The sequence below is a fragment of the Peromyscus leucopus genome, chromosome 14 (assembly GCF_004664715.2).
Source record: "Peromyscus leucopus breed LL Stock chromosome 14, UCI_PerLeu_2.1, whole genome shotgun sequence".
NCBI classification, from domain to species: Eukaryota; Metazoa; Chordata; class Mammalia; order Rodentia; family Cricetidae; genus Peromyscus; species Peromyscus leucopus.
The window spans coordinates 83,636,695-83,661,292 of record NC_051075.1 but is presented as its reverse complement, the minus strand read 5'-3'; the positions used below and the strand labels follow the sequence as shown (position 1 = coordinate 83,661,292).

Below are 24,598 nucleotides of genomic sequence, written 5' to 3'. Positions count from 1 at the left end.
TTCTATAGGTCCAAGGACAGAACACATGTATATTTGTCATTAGTTCTCAAACCAGAAGGGAACTAGAAACCTCTGCAAGAGAGACATCACCTTCCAAGTGACAAGGGAACAGTGAACCCCAAAAGTAGGTGGGTAAATGTCCACTGTCAAAGCTAAATGTTAAGGGCATCATCGATTAACCAAAGACAAACAGCTGCCTCATTCTAACCAGAAACACAGCAGACTTCTTGGAACAGGTGGCAGCCTGAGCTAACCATGAGGAGCAGTGGGAGGTATCAAGAGCTGTGAAGCTGGGGACTGCTTGTTCGTTCAAGACTGCTTTGTGTTCTGGGAACGAGCCATGCAATTGCTTTTGCTAAAGATTTAAAACCGAAAACTTGCTTCCTTTGCAAGTGTAATGAGACAAGGTGTTGATAAAGTGCAAACTGTCTTCAGATCTAAGAGGAGTGACTGTACATCCACCTTTAATCAGAGCTAGTGCGCAGCACACATTAGAGCTGTCCCTCTCCATGCCCATGGACAACATGATAATTCTGTGTTCTGACACCGTCTTTGTGCCAGCTTCACAACGCCACACTCTGTGTCATGCAAGTTCTAGTGTCAACAGGCTTGGCCCGTGAAGAAAGCCCAGGGAAACACCTCACTTTAGTGTGGGATGCAACTGGCCCACCCCCACCAGTGAATGCATACTGCAACTCCCCTAACCCTGTTGGTTCTGTGACCCTCCCGCTCCTCTGGGGGAGGACACTGATGGCTGGTCTCTCTGTGATGATTTGCATTCTGACTCTGGATGTCCTGGGAATTGTCAGGGAAGCAGTTAGGCCTGCAGTGACAACTAAGTCCTTTAGAATTTCAACTGTGCTCTCAAGCCAGCTCCTTCCTAAGTCACTCGGTACTGAAGCAGCCTCTGAAGCACACTCTTTAGTCCCCTGTGAAAGAGAAGACACCTGCAAGCTTTAAAGGGCAAACGAGTGGCCAAAAGGTAGAAGGAGGTCTTGAATGGAGGTTCCAAATCCTGTCTCCTCCTTAACTTCACCTCATCCGCCTTAGAGGCTGTGAAGCTGCAGTGAGGACACCAGAGAGAGCTGGGAACAACGAGGCCAGCTTTCCCCAGTTCCTGGTCCATGAGACACATCTAGTTGCCATGGAGATCAGCATCTGCGGAACTCCCTAAAGGAGGCTTCTGACAGGCACTTCTTCCCTCTACTCAGAGACAGCCTGCTAAGCTGAGCTGAGGGAGGCTACCAAAAGGGACCCCAGCTGGGGAGGTCTACAGGAAGGGGAGGGGCTGCAAGAAGGGGGTTAGGATGAGGGAAGCTGCAGAAATGGCTGGGTGGAGGGGGTGCTGTAGCAAGGGGGCAGGAAACTCCAAGCTCTGAAGTAGGGAAGGTGTGCTGTTACTAAGTCCAACAGTCATCCAATGGAGGCTGAGTAGCTCTCAGGCAGGGCTGGAACTGTCCCTCTGCAGCCCTTTTGTCCTATTGGCCCATTTGCACCTGGAATCTTCGTTGTACCAGGGGCTGTGGTCCCACAGCATCATCTGCCTACAGTGCCGTCCCCGCCTGTGGGTCCAATAGGCCTACACTGTTCCACGACACTCTCACGTTTCCTGATGAAGACATGCTCTGGGGCCATGCAGAGTTCCAGCCTCTGTATAACTCAGCCATCCATTTAAGAACAAGCCATTACAGTGTTGTGTTCCTGTCCCAGGAGGAAACACTGGCTAGGGTGCAGACTCAACACAGCATCTGTTTATGGCAGGATTGTTTGTCTAAACTGCTCTCTGAATATCTCAAAACATCATTACCCTGGTCTCCCATGCTCTGGAGCCCTTGTCCATCTCACCGCCCCCACCACCACCACCGCCACCACCCCCACCCCCCCCACCACCACCACCACCACCGCCCACCACCATCACCATGTCCTCAGTTCTGATACTTTCCCAAGCCATCTGTGGTAGTCTGAATGAAAATGGCCCCTTAGACTCAGAGGAAGTAGCACTACTAGGGGGTGTGGCCTTGTTGGAGGATGTGTGTCACCAGGGGCAGGCTTTGAAGTCTCAGAAGCTCAAGGCAGGTCTAATGTTTCACTCTCTCTTCCTGTTGCATGAGGATCCAGATACAGAACTCTTAGGTCTTTCTCCAGCACCATGTCTGCCTGCATTCCACCATGCTTCCCACCATGATGATAATAGACTGAACCTATGAACTGTAAGCCAGTCCCCAGCTAAATGTTTTCCTTTAGAAGAGTTGCTGTGGCCATGGTGCCTCTTTACAGCAAAAGAACCCCTAAGACACCATTTTTACCTCCCAACCCAAAGTCTTGCCCTCAGTTGACCTGTTCCAGGATGAGCACTCACACTGCTGAGGGTTAACCTGCTGCATGTGTATTTAGCAAGTCCCCCTCCCCCAGAAATCCTTACCACGAGGGGATAGTGCTAGGCATCAGTGGGCTAAAGCGGAAAGCTAAAGAGTTGGGCCACTGAGAGCTAGAGAACCATGTCTCCAGAGCCAATTGCCTCTTCTAGCCTGAGGTGGCCCCACATTTCCTGGACTGATCAGCAGAGAGTCAATGACAGTTGGACATGAGACAACCACAGGCACTGGGCCCCGATGGAGAGCATAGGTGAGTCCTTGATGAGTTGTTTGGCGTTGAAGCCAGATTTCAGAGCAAGCTCCCTAGTCTCCCTTCTCTTCATCTGGTTGCCATGGGAACTGGTATCTGTAGAACTCCCAAAAGGAGCTTTTGACAGACATTGCTTCCTCCTGCTCAGAGACAGCCTGCTAAGCTGGCCTGAGGGGCTTCAAGAATGTGACCTGGTGTATGCAGGCTCATACCTTGCCTTCTTCCCACAGGACTTATCTGAAGACACGTTATATATGCAAAGTCACTCTGTCGTGCTCATCCCTGTTTCTGGAACAAGGTGCTCCCATCTAGGTGTGAAGAAGGGTCTTCCATCCCTGAGCCAAGAGAAGGTAGACACACCTCTGTGTGTGAACAGAGAAAGAATGACCCACCAGTGAGGACACAGGTGGGAAACCCTGGGTCTACAAAAGCCAGGTTTGGCATTATTGAAGATGGGGAGGTGAGGAAACAGCAGGTGTCTGCTCAGAGTCCCTGTGAAGTTGAAACTCCCTGAAGCTGTTACTGCTGAAGAGGGTCCCTTCCCCAGACACAGCCTCTCCGGACGGAGCACCTGCTAGCCGGTGTGCCCGGCCATCGCCAGATACTCTCCAACCAGTCTCTGATCTAGCAGGGGCTTTAGGTAATGAGAGGGGAAGGGAGATGCCAGCAGCTGGTAGAGGGGGAGAGAGATGTTCCAAGAGAGGGAATCAACAGTGTACAAATCCCAATAGTGGCCACAGAAGAGCACTGGCTTGCTACCTGTCCATCTTTATCCTAGCCTGGCAGTGCTGACACCACAATTCTCCACTGTTTAGAGGTGCACAGCCTGAGTCATTCTGGGCACGGTAGAGCCAGGGCCTGCTGGTCACTGAAAACTATACTTCTCATCGTCATTGCCCATCTTAGTGGTGGTTTCTACTACTTTGGTGAAACACTGACCAAAAGCAGCTTAGGGAGTGTTTATTTTATCTTGCAGCTTATAGTCCATCATCCAGAAAAGTCAGGGCAGGAACTCAAGACATGCACCTAGACTCAGAGGCTATGGAGAAGTGATGCTTACTGGCTTGCTCCTCGTGGCTTGCACAGCCTGCTTTCTTATACCATCCAGGACCACCTGCCCAGGGGTGGCACCATTCACAGTGGTCTGGACCCAAATCATTAAGAAAATGTCCCATAGGCTTGCCCACAGGAGTAGGAACATTTTTTTAATTGAGCTTCTCTCTTCCCAAATGATTCTAGCTTGTATCAAGTTGATCAAACACTAGCCAGCACTCTGCCTCAGGCAGAGCCTGTTGGACACAACAGGCCAGTGGAGAAACTGTGGTTTTCCATTCTGAGCCCCTGTCTACACGTGTAACTGCACTACACTACTCAGCTCTCTGTGACTCTGCTGAGACACTTGAGATAATCAACAAGAGGAAGAAAGGTCTGTTTCAGCTCACAGTTTCAGAAGAGTTGGTGTGTGGCTGTTTTGTTGACTGCTGTGGGCTTGTGGCAGAACAGTACATCACAGTGAGAGCACATGGCAGCAGAGGTTGCTCACCTCAAGGAAGTTGTGGGGAGAAGAGGAGGGGGCCTGAGATTCTAACATCATTTTCAATGATGTTTTTGAGATGACCTGGCTCCCTTCCACTAGGGTCACTTCAGTGAAGTTCCACTGCCTCCCACTACCAATGCAAGCTGAAGACCAGGACTCAGCACACAGCCTCTGGGGGATAGTCTACATCTCCTCTTGAATCCATCCCTAACAGCAACATGGGCAAAATTAAATTCCTGTTTTGCTCTATGTGTTTATCCCCAAGCACTCCTGTCCCAGTAGTGACAGACATCCACTTAGGTACAAACCAGGGAAGAAGTGTTGGACTTGAACCTGCTCTTGCACCACATGCTGTCATACACCGAGACCCCTAACCTCTGCCCTGAGATCCCCTCCAACCAGCTCCCCGCTGTCTTGCTGCCTCTGTCTGCAGTTCCCAACTGTGTCATTTCCCTTATCCATAGCACTGTCCCAATCCATACGATCATCTGCACTCACAGGACTCTTCTCATCTCTATCACTGTCCTCTTCCATGTCACCTTCCTTGTTCTACCCCAGCCCTCATCCATATCACTACATCTGCCTTATCTTCCCCTTCGTCCTCTACATCTGGCCCCAGTAGACTTGATGGCCCATCACATCTTGCATCTCCCAATCTGAATAAAAAAGTTCTTTAAAAATACAATTAAAATACAAGTCATACCTTGTCACTCTGCTTAAAACCCTTCGGTGGGTACGGTTCAAAATCATTTTATCTTGTCTTTGAATTGTTTCCTCCTGAGACCAGTTGGGAATAGGCAACTCCTGAGTAAAGAGTAAGGAACTGAGCCAGGCACACCCAATGGATGTTACTTACCACAGCCGTGGTGCCTCCTGAGACAGAAGAACAACTTTGGTAGGAAGAGCCTGACCTCAGGTCATGAAGGAGAGGCAGAATGAGTGTGTCCAGGTGACTAGGGGTAACCTAATGGAAGTTTACTAAGTGGAGTCTCCATAGAGAGGGAGGAAACAGACTCTGGCCTCTACATGAGCAAGAGCCTTTTGTTTTTGAAAAGAGAAACATAAAAGTTGATTACAAACTAAGGATTATGGGAAAACTCCCAGTGAAATGAGAGTAAGAAATAATTTTCTTTTTTGGAAAGGAGACGTGGATGTGAAGTCCCTCCCCTAGCTGAGGAGCTACTGGCAATTGAGAGCTGCAGGGAGAAGGAGAGTCAGTTTTTGTTTAGGGTGTGACCCCAGTAGGCTGACCTTGCTTCAGGGTAGGCCCCACACCTGAGTATCTAGGGAGCACAAACTGGCTTTGGTGGATTTTGAAAAAGAAGAACATAAAAAGTTGGGTGGGTGAGGAGAAGTGAATCTGAGAGGAACTGGGGGGTGAATTTAGTTAAAACACAGAGCATGAAAGTCTCAACTAATAAAAAAAACTGGAAAAAATTTAATGAGTGTCAAAAAGAAGGAAGGATGGAGGGAAGGAAGGTAGGAAGGGAAGAAGGAAGGACAGACCTTCCTGTGTTTGTCAGAGTGGCTGACAATCTAGTCACAGATTCCCAGAGACCACCAGTGCCACCACGGACCCACCTAAGCACAGAATGCACATCTTTGTGTAAGACTCGCTACCTTAATAGCCACAAATTCCAATACTCATCCCCCAAGTTTTTATTAGGCGGGACTCCCGCCAGCAAATAAGTGAGTAAGGACTGAGTGCAAGACTGTTTCATCCAGAAACAAGGACAAGGTCTTGCCATTTGCAGGAAAATAGACTGGAGATGATTGTGGACAACAAAATAAGTCAGACTGGAAAAGACAAAGGCTTTGTGTTTTCTCTCATTTGTGGAGCCTGTACTTTGGAAAAGGATACAGAAATAGATGGGGATTGTTAGATCAGAGTAGCATGGGGAAGGAGAAACAGGGTTATGGGGATGAAGAGGACATATTCAGATGTATGAAAATCACAATGAAGCCCGCTATCTTTGTATAATTAATATAACTTAATCAAAGAAGAAAGTAGGAGCTAAAATAAATTAATGAAGTAGAATTCCCAGAAAGGAGTCACCTAGGACCAAAAAGAGATTCTAAACGATAGAGTGATTGCCCTTGCGACTCAGTGTTAACACCATGTGGTATTTGATGGGGACAAATTCAGTATTAAGTGTATACCTAGTCACTAATTTATGTATTACTTTTTACAAAATTAGCAATAAAAAATTAAGTTGTATTACCAGGGTTACACCTCCTTTACTAATGAAAAAGGACATCTCTGTGTCACTCAGTTCCTCAGAGACCAAATGCAGACCGTGAGTGGGCTTTCAGGCCGCTCATAGTAATCCCAGGAATTTCTACAGAGGCTCTGTTGGGCTTAGGGCCGTAGCACCAACGACATTTCAATGTGTGCCTGTCGCAATAAGACTTTAGGAAGCTTCTGATGACACTGGCAAGGTTCTATGTCACCTTCCAAAACTAAAGGGTCCAGGAAATGTCTTTTAAGACAAAATTCTACCCCTTTATCCACGCATGGAGCTGGTCCTCAGTAGGCCACCCATTCTCTCCCTGGAACAAGGACTCTTTGAGGGCGGGAGTGTGTGATCACTGTACTTGGTCTGAAACTTGTTTTTTCTCATACAGCATCAAGTCTCTCCATAATAGCATGGCATTGTTAAAATCATGAAAGGAAAACACATTTTTACATTATGCACGTGTGTTTACAACTCTATGCATGTTCAAACAGTGAGAATCACGTGGCTTGAACAACTACAGTAGTATAGCAGTTCCTCTGATACACAGGGCAGGTTGGCAGAGTCAGCATTCTGAAAGCTGTTGATATACAAGCCTTCACTTTCTATGTGATCTTTCCCTCAGTACAAAGTTATCACATGGTATGGATGCATTTGAAGTGGCCAGAAACTAGATCAGAGAAAACTAACCTCATTCCCTTGAGAACCAGTAGGTAGGTTACTGTGTACGAGTATTCTGACATGGATTTTTTTTAAATAAGGAGGTTCTCCATGGTATATTGACCACTCTCCAATCAAAGGACACACATTACAAAGGTATGAGCAGCACAAACTGGACTTGATTATCTTTTTTATTATTCTCATTTTATTAGTTCTTTGAGAATTTCATACAACATAATTTGGTCATATTCACCTCTATCCCATTTGATCCATTTATAGTTCTTTAAAGTTCTAGCCAACTCACTTCCGCGTGTGTCACTTCCTGTCCTGGGATGGTCTATCCGTGACAGAGGTGCATCTGTGTGTGCAGCCCGACTGGCTGGTCTTAAATGTGTTCATTTGTCACTCTTGCAAAACAGATGCTCACAAAGGAAGGGCATGGCCTACAGTCTACATGAGATCAAAGCCATTGGGACTTAGTCCCATTCTTCTCAGGTGACAGACTCTTTAGAACACCTCCAAGTTGACGCAGCAGTAATGACACAGTACTCCACTGCACCATGTCCCAGATCTAAACATCTCACAATAAGGCAATGAAATGACCCTGCAAGGCTCAGATCTGTCAACTTTTGAAACCTAAGCACAACTTTGCTACCCTCAGATCACTCTACAGAGCATCCAAGGACGTAGAGGTCCCTGTGAGTAAGCCCAGCAGCACTTAAGGCAGAGGAAATGAAGAGCAGGTTCCTTGTGAGTGGAAACAGGGAACTTCCTACTTTCTGCCATCACAGGACAGAGGGGATGCCATAAGGGTAGAGAGGCATACCAGTCTCAAAGTCAATAGGAACACCGGCATCTAAAATCACTTATGGCTCAGCAACAAAGATGATTCACGAATTTAGCAATGCACAAGGGTAAAGGGGACCAGTGCGCTGCCATGTCTGGGACTGTGCCCTCAGCCTGGCCTCCCAGAAGCAGACTTAAAGTACAAACATCCTTCAGACAAGTCACTCCAAACACCAGCGCCTTATGCTACTTACATCCTCCTTACTACCAAGATTCACAGTCCACTGTGCAGGAGTGCTCAGTGGGTCAGAGCATATCCTGGAAGATGTACAAACCGTTCCCTCTTCTCTTCTCCAAGTAGTTAGCCATTCATGTTTTTCAATGACACTACTGATCACATCTCTACAGCCACTCCTAGTCTACCAGGGCAGAGGTCCCAGAGATGCCCTGAACCTGTCTAGAAGCCACTGAGTTCTCTCATACATCTAGACCCTAAGGTGTGTCCATGGGGGCAGCAGTGAACCCAGAGTGCTCCCAGCTGGCACAGTATGAAGTCTTCTCACACAGAGCTACAGATACCAACTCTCACTTTGTAGAGCTTCGCAGCTCAGACACAACAAGGCCTTTTGGCAGAAGCCAGGCCATTGCATTAGAGAAGCCAAATGAGGGGGCCCAGCTGGGCTCAACCCTACTCATGCCACCTCAGACTTGGCCAGTGAACAATGTAGTTCTAGGCTGCTCTCTGACATGGCCATGTATATATGTGTGTATGCATGTGCACACACATGAGGAGATAGCCTTACCTGTGGCCTTGATGACATCTGCAGTTGTCATGTTTTGGATGTTGGCACTCACTTTGAAGGTCACTGCTGGCCCCAAGACTCTGGAAGAGATCATTTAGAAACAAGGTCATTTCTACATCAACATGAGAGGCTGCCTGTCTGTGAGCCCCTGAACACTGGTGGGTTAGAAGTGCCCAGGCCAGCCTTTGCTTTTCCTGGTGGTATTTCTCTTAGATACTAAGGCTCTGTTTCCATTTATAATAATCCTACTGATGACTTTACTTTTCACTAACACACACACACACACACACACACACACACACACACACACACACACACACACACACACACACACACACACACACACACACACACACACATGTACCATAACACACACACACCATTGCACTGGGGATGTACGCTTATCCAAAGAAAAGTACTCATACCCGACGATGGCAGACAGGAATTCCTGCAAATATAAAGGAGAAGCTGATATGGAAAAGGACCTCAGTCTTGAGCACCAAGAGTCAAGGGCAGAGTGGGGAGAAGTGTTTTCAAACTTCTTTCTGCAGGAGCCACTTGAAGACCCATCATATCATTAAGAACTACTTAATACAAAAGCCGCTGTCAGGGAGTTGCTAGGCAGAATTATCAAAATGCCTGAAGCTTTATAAAGGCCACACTGAACATGGTTTTGAAGAAATGCGTCGCTTTACAGTTGAAATCATCTGTGGACCCCTTGTGATGTAGGAGCAAGATACTATATATAGCAACCACGAGGCTGGGCATGTAAGGTCTGCTCTTGAAGGCAGGTGAATCTGTCTCTACAAACAATGACCACAAAACGCTTCATGGAATAGGCACCTTAAGTACCTTCTGAAGGCAAACTCCTGGTGGGCTAGCAATAGGAAAAGCAACAACTTGTGGTGGGAGATGGTAGTTGAGGAAGTCCTGGTGTGGGAAGCTGCCCTGCCACTGAGCTTCCTCAGATCTGGTGCAAGCCACCACACCCTCACCAGCCTCACATTCTTCTCAAAGTAAAGGACTAGACATGAGAAGAAACCACCACATGCCTACAGCCCCTCCCTCCCTCCCTGCCCTCAGTATGGACTTGCCCTTGTCTAGAGTCACATCAGCTAGGAGGCTGGGTCTGCATCTTTAAGCCTCACCCTGGACTGAGATATGATCTCTGCTCACAACATCTTCATCTCAGCTGCTGGGATTTCAGACTCACTAGCCTCCAGTCAGCCCAGAGCTATGGCACACTGGAGGAGGAAGCAGGTAATGACCATTCCAGCAATCCAGCATCACTTTGGGCTCAGTCAGATCTGTGCTGAGTAGTTACCTTCTCTGGGGAGTACTAACTTCCTGGCCTTTCACCGTAAACATCCAGAGCTCAAGTTCTGTTACGGAAACACTGGCATTGTTATTTCCACCTAGTGTCACCTAGTCCAAATCTGTCTCACTGCATGACAAAACTGAGAAATTTGGTGTTGGGCTTTCCTGTCTGAGAATCCAGAGAATTCCCTTGGACGTTATTGTGGTGCTGATGTAGGCACGGGGGTGGCTGGCATCATCCTGCTCAGACCAACAGACTGTCTCCGTCTGTGCCTTGTCCACAGGCTCTCACTTCCTGCTCTTAGATGGAACCCAGTCAGCACCCTTCCTGGCCCCCAAAGACCAAGTAGTTTCATTTAGGTCAGTGCTTGTCCAGGGACATGTTCCTTCCTCACATGCCATGTCCTATCATCTCTCAACGATTCACTCAGTTCTCATCACATCTACCTGAATAAGCACCAATAATGATAAATTCTCTCTTCTAACACCTTTTAGAAAGTACTTCACCCGTAAGCATCTGATATCCAGTGCTTAAATGGAGTGTGAGTTACTACAGACCATTGTTAGCTTCCCAGTTCGGTCATCAGCTCTGGGAAGCACCAGGGTGATTCTTATGGGTCTTCATGGTAGAGTCGGGACACTCACGTCTAGAATTCTCCTCATGTTCAGAAAGTCCTTATTCATATGAGAAATGCTCAGCCACAGATGCCACACCCAGAGTTGTTGGGAGATGACACCAGAGTGCACAGCAGTCAACCCCACAGAACTCCAGTGTTTCTTGGGTAGCTTGGTCCCCTTCCTGAGAGTCTCTCTACAGGGCATTCTCAAACACACTAAGAAAAGCATGCCACCAGCTCTATGATGAAACAGCTTCAGGGCACACAGTTATCCTACCTGGGAATGCCCCCAGAGACTCCAGATATCCCTCTCAACTGGAAGATTAGCCTAGCGCCCCTACTCCTAATGAAGGAATATGCTGTTGTCTGCACCCCCACACCTCTCAAAGCATTCTTGGCTTTGTATCTCCAGAAAGGATTTTAGGAAAGAAGGAGAGTAGTGGACCCATTTGCTGAGAACCCTGGAGATAAGTAACAGCCATGATCTCCAAATGACAGTTCGCCTGCGTGGTAGCCCTCTCCTCATCATGTCTGGGAAAACCCATGGTAGGGGATTTTCTGAGACCTGAACTCAAACCTGAATGTTCCCTGAACCCCTAGACTGTAACAGGGCTTTCTCGGACCACCAGCCCCCAATTCATGACAGGGAGACTTATTTTTAGTTATGAATATCTGGCCTTATCTTATACTTGTCCCATTAGCTCTTGTAACTTAATTTAACCTGTTCCTCTTTATCTACACTTTATTTTGGGTATTTTTTACCTTTCTTTCATTCTGTATGTCCTAATTTCATGCTTCCTCCATGTCTGACTGGCTGGCAGCTGCCTCGCTGGCTGGCCCTTGGTGCCTCACTCTCTTTCTCCTTCATTCTCACTTCTCAAGCCAAGATTCCTCCTCCTACTTATTCTCTCTGCCCACCAGCCCAATCAAGCCCTCTACTGCCTAGCTATTGGCCATTCAACTTTTTATTAGACCAATCAGGTGCTTCAGGCAGGCAAGGTAAAACAGCAATGCATCTTTATATAGCTAAACAAATGCAACATAAACAAATGCAACACACTTTCACATAGTTAAAGTAATATTCCACAATGCCAGACCTCATGGACTTCTGTATCCCCAGGACTAGGCACTGGGGTTCCCCAATGTCTCCATGGAACCTGTGCAGAGAATCTATCAATGAGGGACAATGTCACTGAAAATAAGACTTATAGTATCCAAGAATTTCCTAGGAGAAGTCTAGCACTTAAGCAGACAAAAAGTGTCACTTGAGTCCTTGGCAATGACACTGGGTATTTAGGAACAGGTTTCACAGATACTATCTGTATGTTTCTTGCTTATGAAAAAGAAGCCCCTGGCCTTGCATGCTCAGGAGAAAGGGAAACAACCAAGGACAGGGACTGCCACATCTCATGCCTTGCTTGGACTCAGGGGTCCCACCAGCTATTGGTTAGTTATGTACAATGCTTGCAAGGTAGAAAAAGATCAGCCTGAGGAGTGGCCTAGTTCCCCTGCTGGGAAGCTATGCTTCTGATGCCTGTAATCCTTGGCTCTACAGAGAACGCAGGGATCTCCATGCTTCTTTGCCAGCATGGCATTTAAGGTTTTTAAGACATGGGACATCCCACCTCCAGTGTGTCACTCAGAAAATCTTCCCTAAGGAGTCTCCTGGGTTGAGTGGGTGTGATCAGATCCCATGGGACTCTTGGAAGCATTCCAAATGACTTACTGAGAAATAAAAAGGAGAGGCTGAGGGTGGTGATGGTGGTTAGGTCTTCAGGAGAGGAAAAATGCAGAAACTGAAATAATCCGTGAGTGAGGTCATTGCATGAGGCTCTTCGAGGCCTGAGAAGGAGTATGCTCTGGTGATGCTGGCAGTGAACCTTGGGACAGGAGCTGTGATGCATCTACCTGCACTAGGACCTCCTGGACCAACCATCCTCTCTGTCACTCACCCTGGCCCACACACTGTAGGAGCTCTGATCAGAAACAAACCAAACTGTTAGAACCTTCTCTAGGAAGTGACCATTTCTACCAAACCACACTGGAAGTTGGTTCTGTGGCCACACCGTATGGACCCCTGATGTGTCTTCCTGCACAGCAGTTAGCTGGATAGCTCTGCCCTTAGAACCTGGTACAGCAAGGGATGTCCTGAGCTGCAAATCAGCTGACTCTGACATTCAAATGTACAGGACAAGCAAGTCCTCAAGCTAATTTACAGGCCATAACCCCTAGGCATATGGGCTCCTCCTCAGTGATGCTGACTAAAAGACCTCATGCAAAGGATGAGAAACTGTGGAGGTGCTGGCCTTACACCGGGTATCTATAACACGGCCCCTCCCAAATAGCTCAGGGAACTTTGCAGAAGAAGGAAAGAGTGTAAGACCCAGAGGTTAGCAAACTACTGTAAAACTTTGTCTTTTAAATCTGATGGGGATATCACACTCATGAATTTACAGTGGGTAGCATTTCCCACACAACACCGACATGAGATGAAGCCAGTCAAAAGTCCAGCATGGGCGGGGGCAGGGTTCACAAAGTCCCATTCCTCCCCAAGGAGCTTTGGACAACGAAGGCTTACCGCTCCATACATGCCACTCATGCCCAGCATGACAGACTGCACACCCCGGAGAAGTCAAATAAAGACCAGAATTGGGGTATAATTAGGAAGATTCCCTCACAGACAGGGAGAAAGCTCAGCACCAAGTCGGAGGAAATGCCCAGGTGCAGCTAGGAAACAAAGGCGCTCACTTTGTTCTTGGGCTTTCAAGTTTCCCTTCAGATTCAGCAATAATTACTGAGAACACACAGCAGACAATCTCATTATCCCTGGGAGTTGTGTTCTCTGATGTCATTGGACACAGTCAGCACCAGAGAGAGGCTGTCCTCAGGGAAGCAGGCCAGGTTCCTGGGGCTCTGGCCACAGTGTGATGGGTGCACAGAGCTTCATCTGCGTACATTTCTGTTCAAATCCACCTCTTTCAGTCTACACTGGTGAGTGGCTGGTATCGAACTCACAGCCTGAGTGGAATATTGAAAACGTCCATATGGTGGCAGGCAGCTCGGCGGTGCTTCCGTGTTATGCTCAGGGACATTTTAAACTGGCAAATCACCAGATAAAATCACACAAACATGGGAAAGATGTGGCACTAAACAGACTGTGGGTGGGATGGACCTTTGTTCTCAGTATGAATGCTTCCTCCTTCAGCTTCGGCTGAGGGCATGAATGCTGGGAGCCAATGTTTGTTCTGTGTGGCCAGGAATGGCCATGAACACAACACAGACCTGAACACATATACAGATGCAGAAGCAGCAAGGACTCGCTGTTCCTGCTGTGGGTGCAGAAGCATCTCCACACCCAGTGCTGACCTCCCTGCCTGCTTCCTCAGTGGCCAACTGTGTACCTGCTACTGTCCTGCCCTGTGACTTTGGCACTGAACAATGATGAGCTTATAAAACTGGGATAATATGACATACCTTGAAAGGTATTTGTTTTAGGGTTTTATTGTTGTTTGGTTTCTTTTTTTGTTTGGGCTTTTGTTTCCTTTGTTTTGGTTTTTAAGGCAAAGTCCCACAGTGGGGTTCAGGCAGGCTTTGAATCTTTAATCCTCTTGCTTTATCCTTCTGAGGATGAAGCTGAAATGATAGGCATGTACTACCTTGCCTAGTAATAAGCTTTGTGGCAATATATATTATAAAGAGAGATACACAATTATCCTCCCCATACATATATGTATATATTTGTGTATGTGGGGGGTGTTTGTGTGTTTGTGTGTGTGCTGGGTGTGTGTGTGTGTGTGTGTGTGTGTGTGTGTGTGTGTGTGTGTGTGTGGTGTGTGTATGTATGGTGTGTGTGTGTGTGTGTGTGGTGTGGTGTGTGTGGGAAAGCATTGTCTGTGTGTAATATTAGTAGGAGGAAAATGAGATTCCTTATGTTGCCTGAGCTGGCCTTAAACTCAGGATCTTGCCTCTGTCTTCCAAGCAGATAGGACCGCAGGAGCATACTACCACATGGGGTGGTCTGGCAGTTTGGCAGGTGGTTTTGTGTGATGGAGTAGACATATTTATCACAGGCTATCTATCTAGACTGGTCCTTTCAACCAACCACTGCTCGTAGTCAGACTGACCCACCCCTCCATGCCCTGCCACCCACACCAGCTGGTGACCCTATGCATGGTTTCACACAGCCCAAGCATTGCCCTGCCCTGTGCAGAAGCCCACTGTTCTGTCAGGCATGAACTGAGGGGAACAGAGCACAGGTCATCTCTGTTCTTCCCTGGCCTGTGACTTTAAGATGTGCACTTTAGGAGCCACCGGTAGACAGTTGCTATGGGGCAGACCTTGAGAGGGCCATTGGCTGACCTGACAGTGCCCAGTGCATCCCACCACAGGGGACTCGATGTGGGGGCACAACGGCCTGTTCTGAGTCATGGTCCCCAAAGGTCCCTCAACAGGCTGGCAACCAAGTTCACTTGCTGGGAGAGGAAAAAGAGAAAACAAAAACAAAAACGAAAAACAACACAACAAAGAAACAAAAACAAGGGGAGGCTCTTGAAAACTCGGCCTAGGGAAGAAGGGGTCTTTGACATATCTGAGTGGACATGACACTTAAAAGTACTTATATGGCTGCTTAGGTGTCGGCATGGACGCCATCCCTTAGAGATACCCTGAGACGTGCCAGGTATGAAAACCTATATTCCTGAGACTACAGAATCCCTTCATTTAAAACTGCTGCTAACCAAACTAAACAAGCCACGGCGCTCTCTGCAGGCAGGATGTGCTTCAGCAGCATTGTGGCCGCCCTTGTCTCTTTTTAGACGTAGTCCAGTGGCCCCTGAGCTCAGTGCGACTTGGTGACTCCACTGGACACTTCGTACATACTTCCCATATTCATTCTTTTATGATCACAAACCACACTAACAAAGAACAGAAGGGCTCTGTAGGATTTTAACGATCATACTTTGCACATCTTCCAGAGCATTCTTATCCTATCACCCAAAGCTTGTAAAACAAACCAGTCAACCTTACACTAACATCAGAGTTGGGCATGGCAGCACTGCTCAGCTGAAGGCTACTTAGACGCCTGTCTCTTGTTGTTAGTGTTAAATAGTTTGTAACATTCTGTGTAATATCAGTAAGTGCTGCATGAGTTTTCTAAGTGACTGTGTGTCAGTCCATGGTGCTCCACACATTAACAGAACACCCAGAGTTCAGCCCACACTTAGATTTGCTATCAAAAATTGAGCAGGCAAGCAAGCTCGTGATGAAAGTTTATTTTTCTTATTTTTAACCATTTCCAAAATGGAAGCACTGTGAAAGTCAAGCTAACAATAGTTCCACTCGGGCTGCTGGATTTGGACAGTTTCTCCACCTATATCTATATCTGTATGTGTATGTGTATCTGTATCTATATCTATCTATATCATCATGACTCCTACCCAACATAGGACTGGGGACCTCAAGGCAAACTTTAGGATCTTCCTACACATACAGTAGTAACTGTCTTTATGAACACTACACTGTAGTTAGTTTAAAGACAAGCTCAGACACTAGATTCCCTTGACCTTTTATGGATAAGATCGCCAAGGTACATCTGGCAACAACAGAGTTTGAAGGTTAACTTTCCTATATTGACATTTTGTAGCTAACATGAATGTAAAGACCATTCTTTTCAGTGGATGAACTTTGTTCAAAGTTGTTTGGAAATTAGTTTATTAACTTTTAGTAGATTGCTGATTGAATTTAGCACATTTTATCTTGACCTGATAGAATATGTGCTTTGTTTGGTGCCTTGATTTTGTGAGAGGTCCATATGGTATGTGGATGGTTGGATGGATGGATGGATGGATGGATGGATGGATGGATGGATGGATGGGTGGGTGGAAGGGTAGATGTATGGATGGACTAGCAGGTGGGTAGATGAATGGATTTTGCTAATCTGAACTCACCATGGGAAGGGTGGGGGGGCCACTCTTTCTCTGACAGTGATGACTTTGGAATACCATCAGCACCACATCCTGAGGTCTCCCATCAGGCCCTGTGAATGATCTTTTGTAATATTGGTAGCCCCAGGACCAACCATGTCACCCGGGGACTCTTCATTGCAGGGACTCTAAGGTGTAGAGCCGATGACAACAGCACAGAAACTACATGGGCTCCTGGAAGGTTCCAGAGCTCACCTTGCCCTTTGCCACTTGGAAGGTTTGAGAAGGGCTGAGCCCCTTCCTCCCTCTGGAGTCATGGTATCATTTCGCATAGGTGAGTTACTTGGTTAGCATAGGAAATATTAATGCCTTTGGCCAAAGCACAGGCTTCCCTCATGAGAGAGGACCAGTACTTTCCCATAATGACTCTCAAACATGCAACAGCTTATCCCTGCTACTGCCTGTTTAGTCTAAAGATAGGACTGTGGTTGTGTGTCACATTGTCCCGATTCCATGGTGCTATTTGTCTCTGACCCCAAGATCAACCCTTTGCAATCCGGGCGAGCACCGAGGACGGAGCCTGCACTCTGACCCAGTGACATGGCTGAGCACCATGGGCAAGCCGCGCTGTTGTAGGCACAGGTGAGCAGGCTGTAGGCACCCAGGTTGTGAATGATACGTATTTACTGAGGTGTTCCTCCAGTTTCTGCATCCTCCTGCTGAAGGCATTGTTCTAGAGATATCCATTTAACCTAGGCAGCAACCCTGGTGTTCTTTTGCCTTGGGCCACAGAAGCAACCCAAGGCAGCCCTCACTCCTATCTGTCCTAGACACCTCTGTATTGACACAGTATTGAGACCAATGGACAAGGCTAGGAGCAAATAAAGAAACTCAGGTACAACCTCTAAAAGTCTGCAAACGTCACAGATTTCCTCCCACTTAGAGGGTGGCATGACAGAGCACAGGCCAGGGAGAAGGGGTATGAGGTCCATATGGAGTGCTGGTGTCTCCCCAGGAAACCCTGATGAAGTGTCAGGTGAGAATACCCATGGCTGCACTTGGGTCATTGCCCTGAACAAGCACACCAGTGAGAAACAGAACTGCATCTTGAAAGATGAGATCCATAAATCTCAATCACAGCCTCAGGCTTTCAGTGGCCTGCAATGCCTGGGCAGACTCAAGACTCTGTGTAGTCTATCTCAGGCCAAGGCTCTGTGGTACTCATTCAGAGGACTGGCTGCACTCCAAGCTCTCAGCAGCACCTTTCCTCATCCCATTCTTCCCACCTGAGTAGATGCTGCCGGGAAAGCAGCATTCATCAGCCAGCCCAGGACAGCCATGATTAGTTATAAAATCATAACTGTGGTCGCTGTATGTCTGCTGGCATAATTACATCAGCATGCTAATGTCGTTTTAATGGTCTCTAATGATGTAATAAGAAATAATGGGATTTATTTGACAGCTACATAACCATTAACAAAACATATTAAGCATAACTAGCGCTTCCATAAAAATGCAGATGATGTCGGCAAGTGCCAGCCCACGTGTCCTGTATTTTGTACCTCTGAGGATGAGCTCTTAGATGAAGATGACCAGGCCAGGTCACACTAGCTATGAGCCCACACTCCTGAGACACTGGTGGGGTGTAGTCAGTGTCTAAGTCAACCCATGGAACACGTGTCCTTCTCTGTTGAGTCACGGGGTTAAGACACTTAGATACAGCTCATACATTCAAAAGAGAAGAGATGCTAACACCGACGTGCACACAGGCCGCACTGACTCAGTAACAGTGATTGGGCTGCACAGACTCTTCTGGGCAGGTCTGGGGGTTCCGGGGAAGACTTTGGAGCCAGCATTTAGCTTAGAACTGGGGTTAGGACTGAGAAGAGGAGGGAAAGCCAGCAAGGACCATGGGGGCCTGAATCCCAGTGTCCACCTTTGTCGGGAAGGTTGTGTGATGATTCTACTCTAGAATGAAGGTCCACATGTTTTCTGAGCAGGAAGGAAGATTATCCAGTAAAATTCACAAAGAAGGTCAGCCAGGGAAGTTCAGGCCTTCTCCTCAGAGAGGCCAAGGATCCCTGTGCTGGAACAGGAAGGGTCTCTGGTAAACAGGAAGGTAGGAATGAGTTAAGGAAACCTGCAGAGGGATCAGGAGTCAGAGTAGGAGTTTGGGTAGAGGGTTGGCCGGTGCTGCGGGCCGCAGAAATATATCATAAGAACTCAGCTGGTTATGGCAAAGTCACTACCTGGAGGGATCATGGAATTCCTCCAGAGGAAGCCAAATCCCAAGGAGTTTTTGGTGTTACTTGGCTTGTTATATATCAGCTGTATTCTGTTATGAAAATCATGTGTGCCTTCATAGCTTTCCCAATTGACTTTTCCCTAAGAAGGACTAACAGTGTAGACTGAGCACTCTCTGGACATACACATTCCAGGTAATTTGGAGAACAGCCTCAGGGAAAGGCTTTCTCTGGAATCAGATATCTCCCTTGGCCACTTTCAAGGACTACAGGATACACCACCCAGGTGGATGCCCAACTGCCAAGGACTAACAGTGATAACAGCCCACAGGCGAGTCTCCTGACTTAAGGTAAATTCCACAAGGAGACACCGCCCAAGTCAGGTAGACATTAAGTAATAGCTTTACACAATTTAGCTCAGACCCCTCCTTTCTTACAGCCTTACTAACTTTATAGATCTCTAATTACTTACCTAACCACTTCTAGGAATATTTAGATAACCTTCTGTGCTAACAGCTATGCTCAACCAGAACTCCCAGTTCAAGCCTCCCTGTAATTATCATTATTGATAGCATCCGGCCAGGTCCATCACCGGATGGAGGAAAGTACCTTATCAGAGATACCTCTGTACTCTCTAAGAACAGACTTAAGCATCCAGGCCACCTGTTTGAAAAGGCCTGGTGGATGTGCTAATTAAGCTTAACTTCCTCCTTTCCCAAACCTTAGTTGATTCATTAGTCACTTCCCCTTTGGGTCACAAATGGTAATTAACAACTAGTGCCCTTTTTTGTAATTCTTATCAACCCTCCATTTGATCCTGATAGTGGACAATCACTGCCCGAGGAAGTTCAGGCTGAGTGTCCTGGGTGGAGGGGAGGATTGTGATTTTGGGGAGATATATAACTAAAGCAGGGAACACAGAAAAAGAGGAGAGAAGAGAATGGAAGAACTAGATGGGTAAGAACTTGAGAGGAACGGACTGGGATGGGGAAGAACTAGATTGAAGAGCTAAAAGAGAGGACTAGAGGAACGAGATGGAAGATGAGGAAGAGCCAGATGGGGAAGAACAAGATGAGAAAGAGCCAGATGAGAGAGAAGGAGACGGGAGAGAAGCTGATGGGGGAAAGAACTAGATAGATGAGAACCTAGAAGGGACAGAACTAGATGAAGGAATTAAGATAGAACATAGAGGGGACAGTAGATAAATATAGAGAAATCAGGCAAGAAAGGAGCTAGACATGAGAACAGAACTGTAGCTGTGTATAAAGGATGTTATGCCAGGAGAATTAAAGCGAATGGACCAAAGAACTCTGCGTGCGTAGACTGATTTACCGACCCTAAAGATTCTCTGCTGGTTGATAGAGCCTTCCGCGGACCCTGGGAGGGGACTATCGAGGGGCTGGACCCCCATAGTCCTCGATAGGCCGGTACTGTATTGGGACTCCTGTACCAGCATCCCTCTGTCGTAGCCCCTCTCCCCATGCCTGGATCAACAGATGGTGGTCCTCTCTTCAAAAGTTACCAAGTACATTAATTACTGTTTTCATTGCTGTAACAAAATACTTGACAAAAAATGGGTTTGTTTTGGCTTACAGCTTCAGGATACAGTCCACCACGGTGGGGAAGGCAGAGCAGAAGCCCAAGGCAGGCGGACGTTCAATTGTGGTCAGAATGCAGAGAGAAGTGAATGCTAGGACTCTGCTCACTTTGTTTTTCCTGCAACCTTTTTATTCAGTGTGGGCTCCTGGGCCCTGCGATGGTGCCGCCAACACTCAGGGTGTATCTTCCCATCTCTGTTAACCTCTCTGCAGACGTTCTCGCAGGCACACCCAGAGGTGTATCTCCTAGGTGATTCTAAATACAGTCAGGTGGACAGTGACTGCGACTCTGTTGGCCTGGACAGCAGGGAAGGATTCAGTTCAGCTCATGAGCACATTCTCAGACTGGGGGGGGGGGGCAGCAACAGAAATGAGGGTTGAGAGGTCAGATGCTGAGGGAAGGAGGAAGGCACCGAGCTCCTGGGTGCAGGAAAACTGCCCCTGGATAGCCACATCCGGCTCGCCCAAAGGCAAACTTCTGACCTGGCCTTAATGGCTCCTAAAGTGGAGCTACAGAGAGTTGAAAAGTGCCCTTCCCCTGTCTCCGAACATCTGCCCTGCAGCTCTTAGGGTGGCTCAGGAGGCTTGACCTGGTGAGGAATGGTGACTCCTCAGGCTAAGATATGCTAGAGCCAGTTTCGGAAGCGAGAGGTGACTAGGAGCTGGCTGGGCAGCACTGTGCATGGGCAGGCTCTCAGGAATTGCTTGTGTAGGGGTCACACAGCCCTCCATCCGTATTTCCCTCTACCATCTGGCCCTGATAGTAATACGGTTCCACTCCCAGGCTCCACATCCCACAGGTCAGTGCCTGGGGGGCTGGGGGGGGTGCACGAGGAGCAGGTGTGCAGACTGTAGAACAACTCCACCTGCAGGCTCCTTATACCAGCAGGCAAAGGCGCACGCAAGGGCAGCAGCACAGCATACCCCTTCAAAACTCAAATTCCCTTGACACACAGACGGACGGCCTCCTGCCACCTGCCACTCAACCACTAAGAAGGGTTTTTGTCAAGGAGAATGATGAATTTCAGTTACCCTGCACACCAGGGTACATTTTGTACCAGAGGAAACTGTATATGCTGGGGGTAGGGGGCAGCAGAGAATCCGTGTGCCCTGGTTTCCTCTTTCCTGACGATCTGCACAAGGTACCTGGGCTATAGTTGCCTCCCACCGAGGTTGGCCCACCCTCCTGTGCTCCAGCGACATCAGCTCTTCTGCCCCAATCTCTCCTGCAATGTCATCACTTTCAACCACAAGGCAACCGAGGCACACACCCTCTCTCTCACCCTCCCTCAGCACAAATGGCTGTGGCTGAACCTGATGAGGCCCCTGGGCTGCAAAACGCCCTTGCCTCACGTCCATCTGGTTTAGAGTGAGGACTCAGCATGGGGTCTGCATCGCTCTTTGAATCATCTGTCACACAGGCATTAGCACACACCTCACAATAGCCACTGAGTCAGAAACATGTCCGATGTGTACCTGGGACCAGCAGAACCAGTGGCTGAGGGTATCCTGGGGAACAAGACAGCATGGCCCTCCAGGACAGCCCTCAAATGCCTCAGAAACACTAGAGTTGGATCCTCCTTGGTGGGGAGTCTCTGGCTCCCCTGAAGTTCTGAGCATGGAGGAGACCTGGGTATCTGCAGGATTGTGATATTCACAAAGAATTCAGTCAGAAGAGCTCAGCCAAAGAGCCGGAAGCAGCACCCATGTACTGGCGCCCGCTTTGGACCTGTGAGCATGCCAGGTGTGCCCCGCGTTTTCTACCTCCTCTCACTCAGTCTGTGTGGTGCTATCCCCTCCTTCTACCTCAACCCTGTCACCGTGGGGGGACGATTTGACGGTTGTTCTCCCCCCCCTGCTGTGCTGTCCCCACCCTGCAGGTCCTGAGTGTGAAAGCTCCTGACCCATCTGCAGACACTGCCTTTATGGTGAGTGAATGTTTAAGTGTGTACATACCATTGCAATGAACATCCCATAATATGGGTAGAATCTCTGTTTGGACATCTTTATGGAATGTTCCGGCATCAGGTTAGTTGGGGACCTCCCCTTAGATGTCCTTTACAATCTATAGTAAGTAGTCAGATCTGAGGCAAGGACAGCATGGATGCATGGGACCCCTAACTCTCTAGGACAAAGCTGGATCGGAGTAGGCACTACCATGCACCTTTTGTAGATAACGGCCTGGGAGGATCAGGGCTGTGTAATGTGAACAGGTATCCTCTCTGAGGCAGGGACTCAGGCCAGCCTCTACTTCAGTCCTTACATCCCGTTTTACATATCCCAGTCTCTCCCCATTGTACATATCCAGTGGCGTGTCCCCGGCACCCCGCCCAGTAACAGTTCCAGCATAGCTGGTATACACTCATACAGAGCACCTTCTCCAGCATCCACGCACTTTGCACGGCATGGACGTCTTCTGTTGGCTCTCATCAACAGAACAAGAATCTTGGCTGGGCTGTGGCTGAAAGTCCAGTGCACAGGCTTTCACAACAGTGTCAGGCGCTTGTCCACAGAGGCACTGAGGCCAGAGTGCCATCTCTAGGGGCTCTTCCCCAGAGCCAGGAACCTGTTCTGGCTGCTCCAGAGTCAAAGTGATGCCAGGTGCAGTGGCCCCAGGAAGCTGGCCTCCACCACACCATGGCTGGGAGGTTAGGCATCTTGTAATTAAATGTAGGTTTCAGCTGTATTTAAATAACTTCCCAAAGCCCAGAGGAATTCTCCTTTCATTTCTGTTCTAAACAGCCATTCTCTGATATAATTAACAAGAACCCCAGGCACGCAGCTCTTTTCATCACAAACCAATTTCTGAGCCTGACACAATGTGAGGCAAGCACAGGACGGCAGGCCTGGAGTCCACTACTCACCTGACATCCGCAAAGAAGCTGGAAGGCACCCGGACGATGTGGGCCACTTCATCCATCAACTGCTTCCCCTTCTCCGGACTTAGGGGGCTGGAGAGGAGGAAGAGGAATATCATTACTAGAGCGGAGTAGCAAGTCTTGGGGGAGACTCTCTGCCCTTGGCTGCCTTCTGCTATCAAACTTTGTCAGTCCTGGGGACTCGTTGCTCCTCAGCACGTGACCTGATCCAAGGCCCTGTGGTACTTCCTGTTTGAGGGGGGCCTACTGCTTCCTAACACACTCTGGGAAAAGGTGCCGCTCCCTCCTGAAGGGTGCTCTGACTGAGCCCCTGTTCTGGGGAGGGCTGCACCCTAGCACACCCCTATTCTGGGGTCTGCTGTTTCCCTATGTGTCCCGGCTTTGGGGAGGACTTTCAACACTTGGCCCACTTGGGGACTGCTGCTATTGGATCCGTGCTCCGTGCTGGACTGCTCCTCGACATGTGCCCTGCTTGGGGTCACTGTCCTCCCTCTGTCATTGCACAAGCACAAGCTACCCTCTGAAGTGGCTGTGGCTCCCAGACAGACCTCTGATTCTCAAGGGAAGGGGATGCTGCTGTCCAGTGCAGGCCATTCTCCAACATACACTGCACTTGGGAGTCTCCCCTCACATACAGGCCCCAGCTGTAGGAGTGGGGGCTGCTTTCCTACTTGCACCCCACACTTGGGCCACTGCTTCCCAACACACGCTCCTTTCTGTGGGGGTGCTTCTGTGGGGGTGCTCCTTTCTGTGGGGGTGCTCCTTTCTGTGGGGGTGCTCCTTCCTGTGGGGGTGCTCCCTTCTGTGGGGGTGCTCCTTTCTGTGGGGGCGCTCCTTTCTGTGGGGGTGCTCCTTTCTGTGGGGGTGCTCCTTCCTGTGGGGGTGCTCCCTTCTGTGGGGGTGCTCCTTTCTGTGGGGTGCTCCTTTCTGTGGGGGTGCTCCTTCCTGTGGGGGTGCTCCCTTCTGTGGGGGTGCTCCTTTCTGTGGGGGTGCTCCTTTCTGTGGGGGTGCTCCTTTCTGTGGGGGTGCTCCTTTCTGGGGGGTGCTCCTTTCTGGGGGGGTGCTCCTTCCTGTGGGGGTGCTCTTTTCTGTGGGGGTGCCCCTGTGGGGGTGCTCCTTTCTGTGGGGGTGCTCTCCGATGCAGGCCCGGCTTCGGAGCCCGCTGTTCTCTAACAGGGCTTGCTCTGGGACTTCTGCTCCAGGGATCAGGTGACTCCTCAGGCGTGATGAATCACCTGATTTTCCAGCAATCAGACAGACAATACGGTGCAAATGGAATTGTTAGGAAGTGTAATGGGCCTGTGATGCTGCCACAGGCTCATCTCAGCCTTCAATAAAAATATAATAAAGAGGTTAGAAGGGAGGGGGAGAAAAAGGA

The 24,598-nt window shown here is 48.5% G+C and overlaps 1 protein-coding gene across 1 annotated transcript in view; it reads right to left on the bottom strand.

Moving 5' to 3' along the window:
- Window positions 1-24,598, bottom strand: part of Ptprn2 (protein tyrosine phosphatase receptor type N2) — a 719,135-nt gene that overhangs the window by 368,581 nt on the left and 325,956 nt on the right. The window contains exons 10-11 of the mRNA XM_028880925.2: window positions 23,206-23,292; window positions 8,646-8,725 (exon numbers count right to left, since the gene is read on the bottom strand). Of these exons, the coding sequence (XP_028736758.1) occupies window positions 8,646-8,725; window positions 23,206-23,292 (167 nt within the window). The remainder of the gene's footprint in view (window positions 1-8,645; window positions 8,726-23,205; window positions 23,293-24,598) is intronic.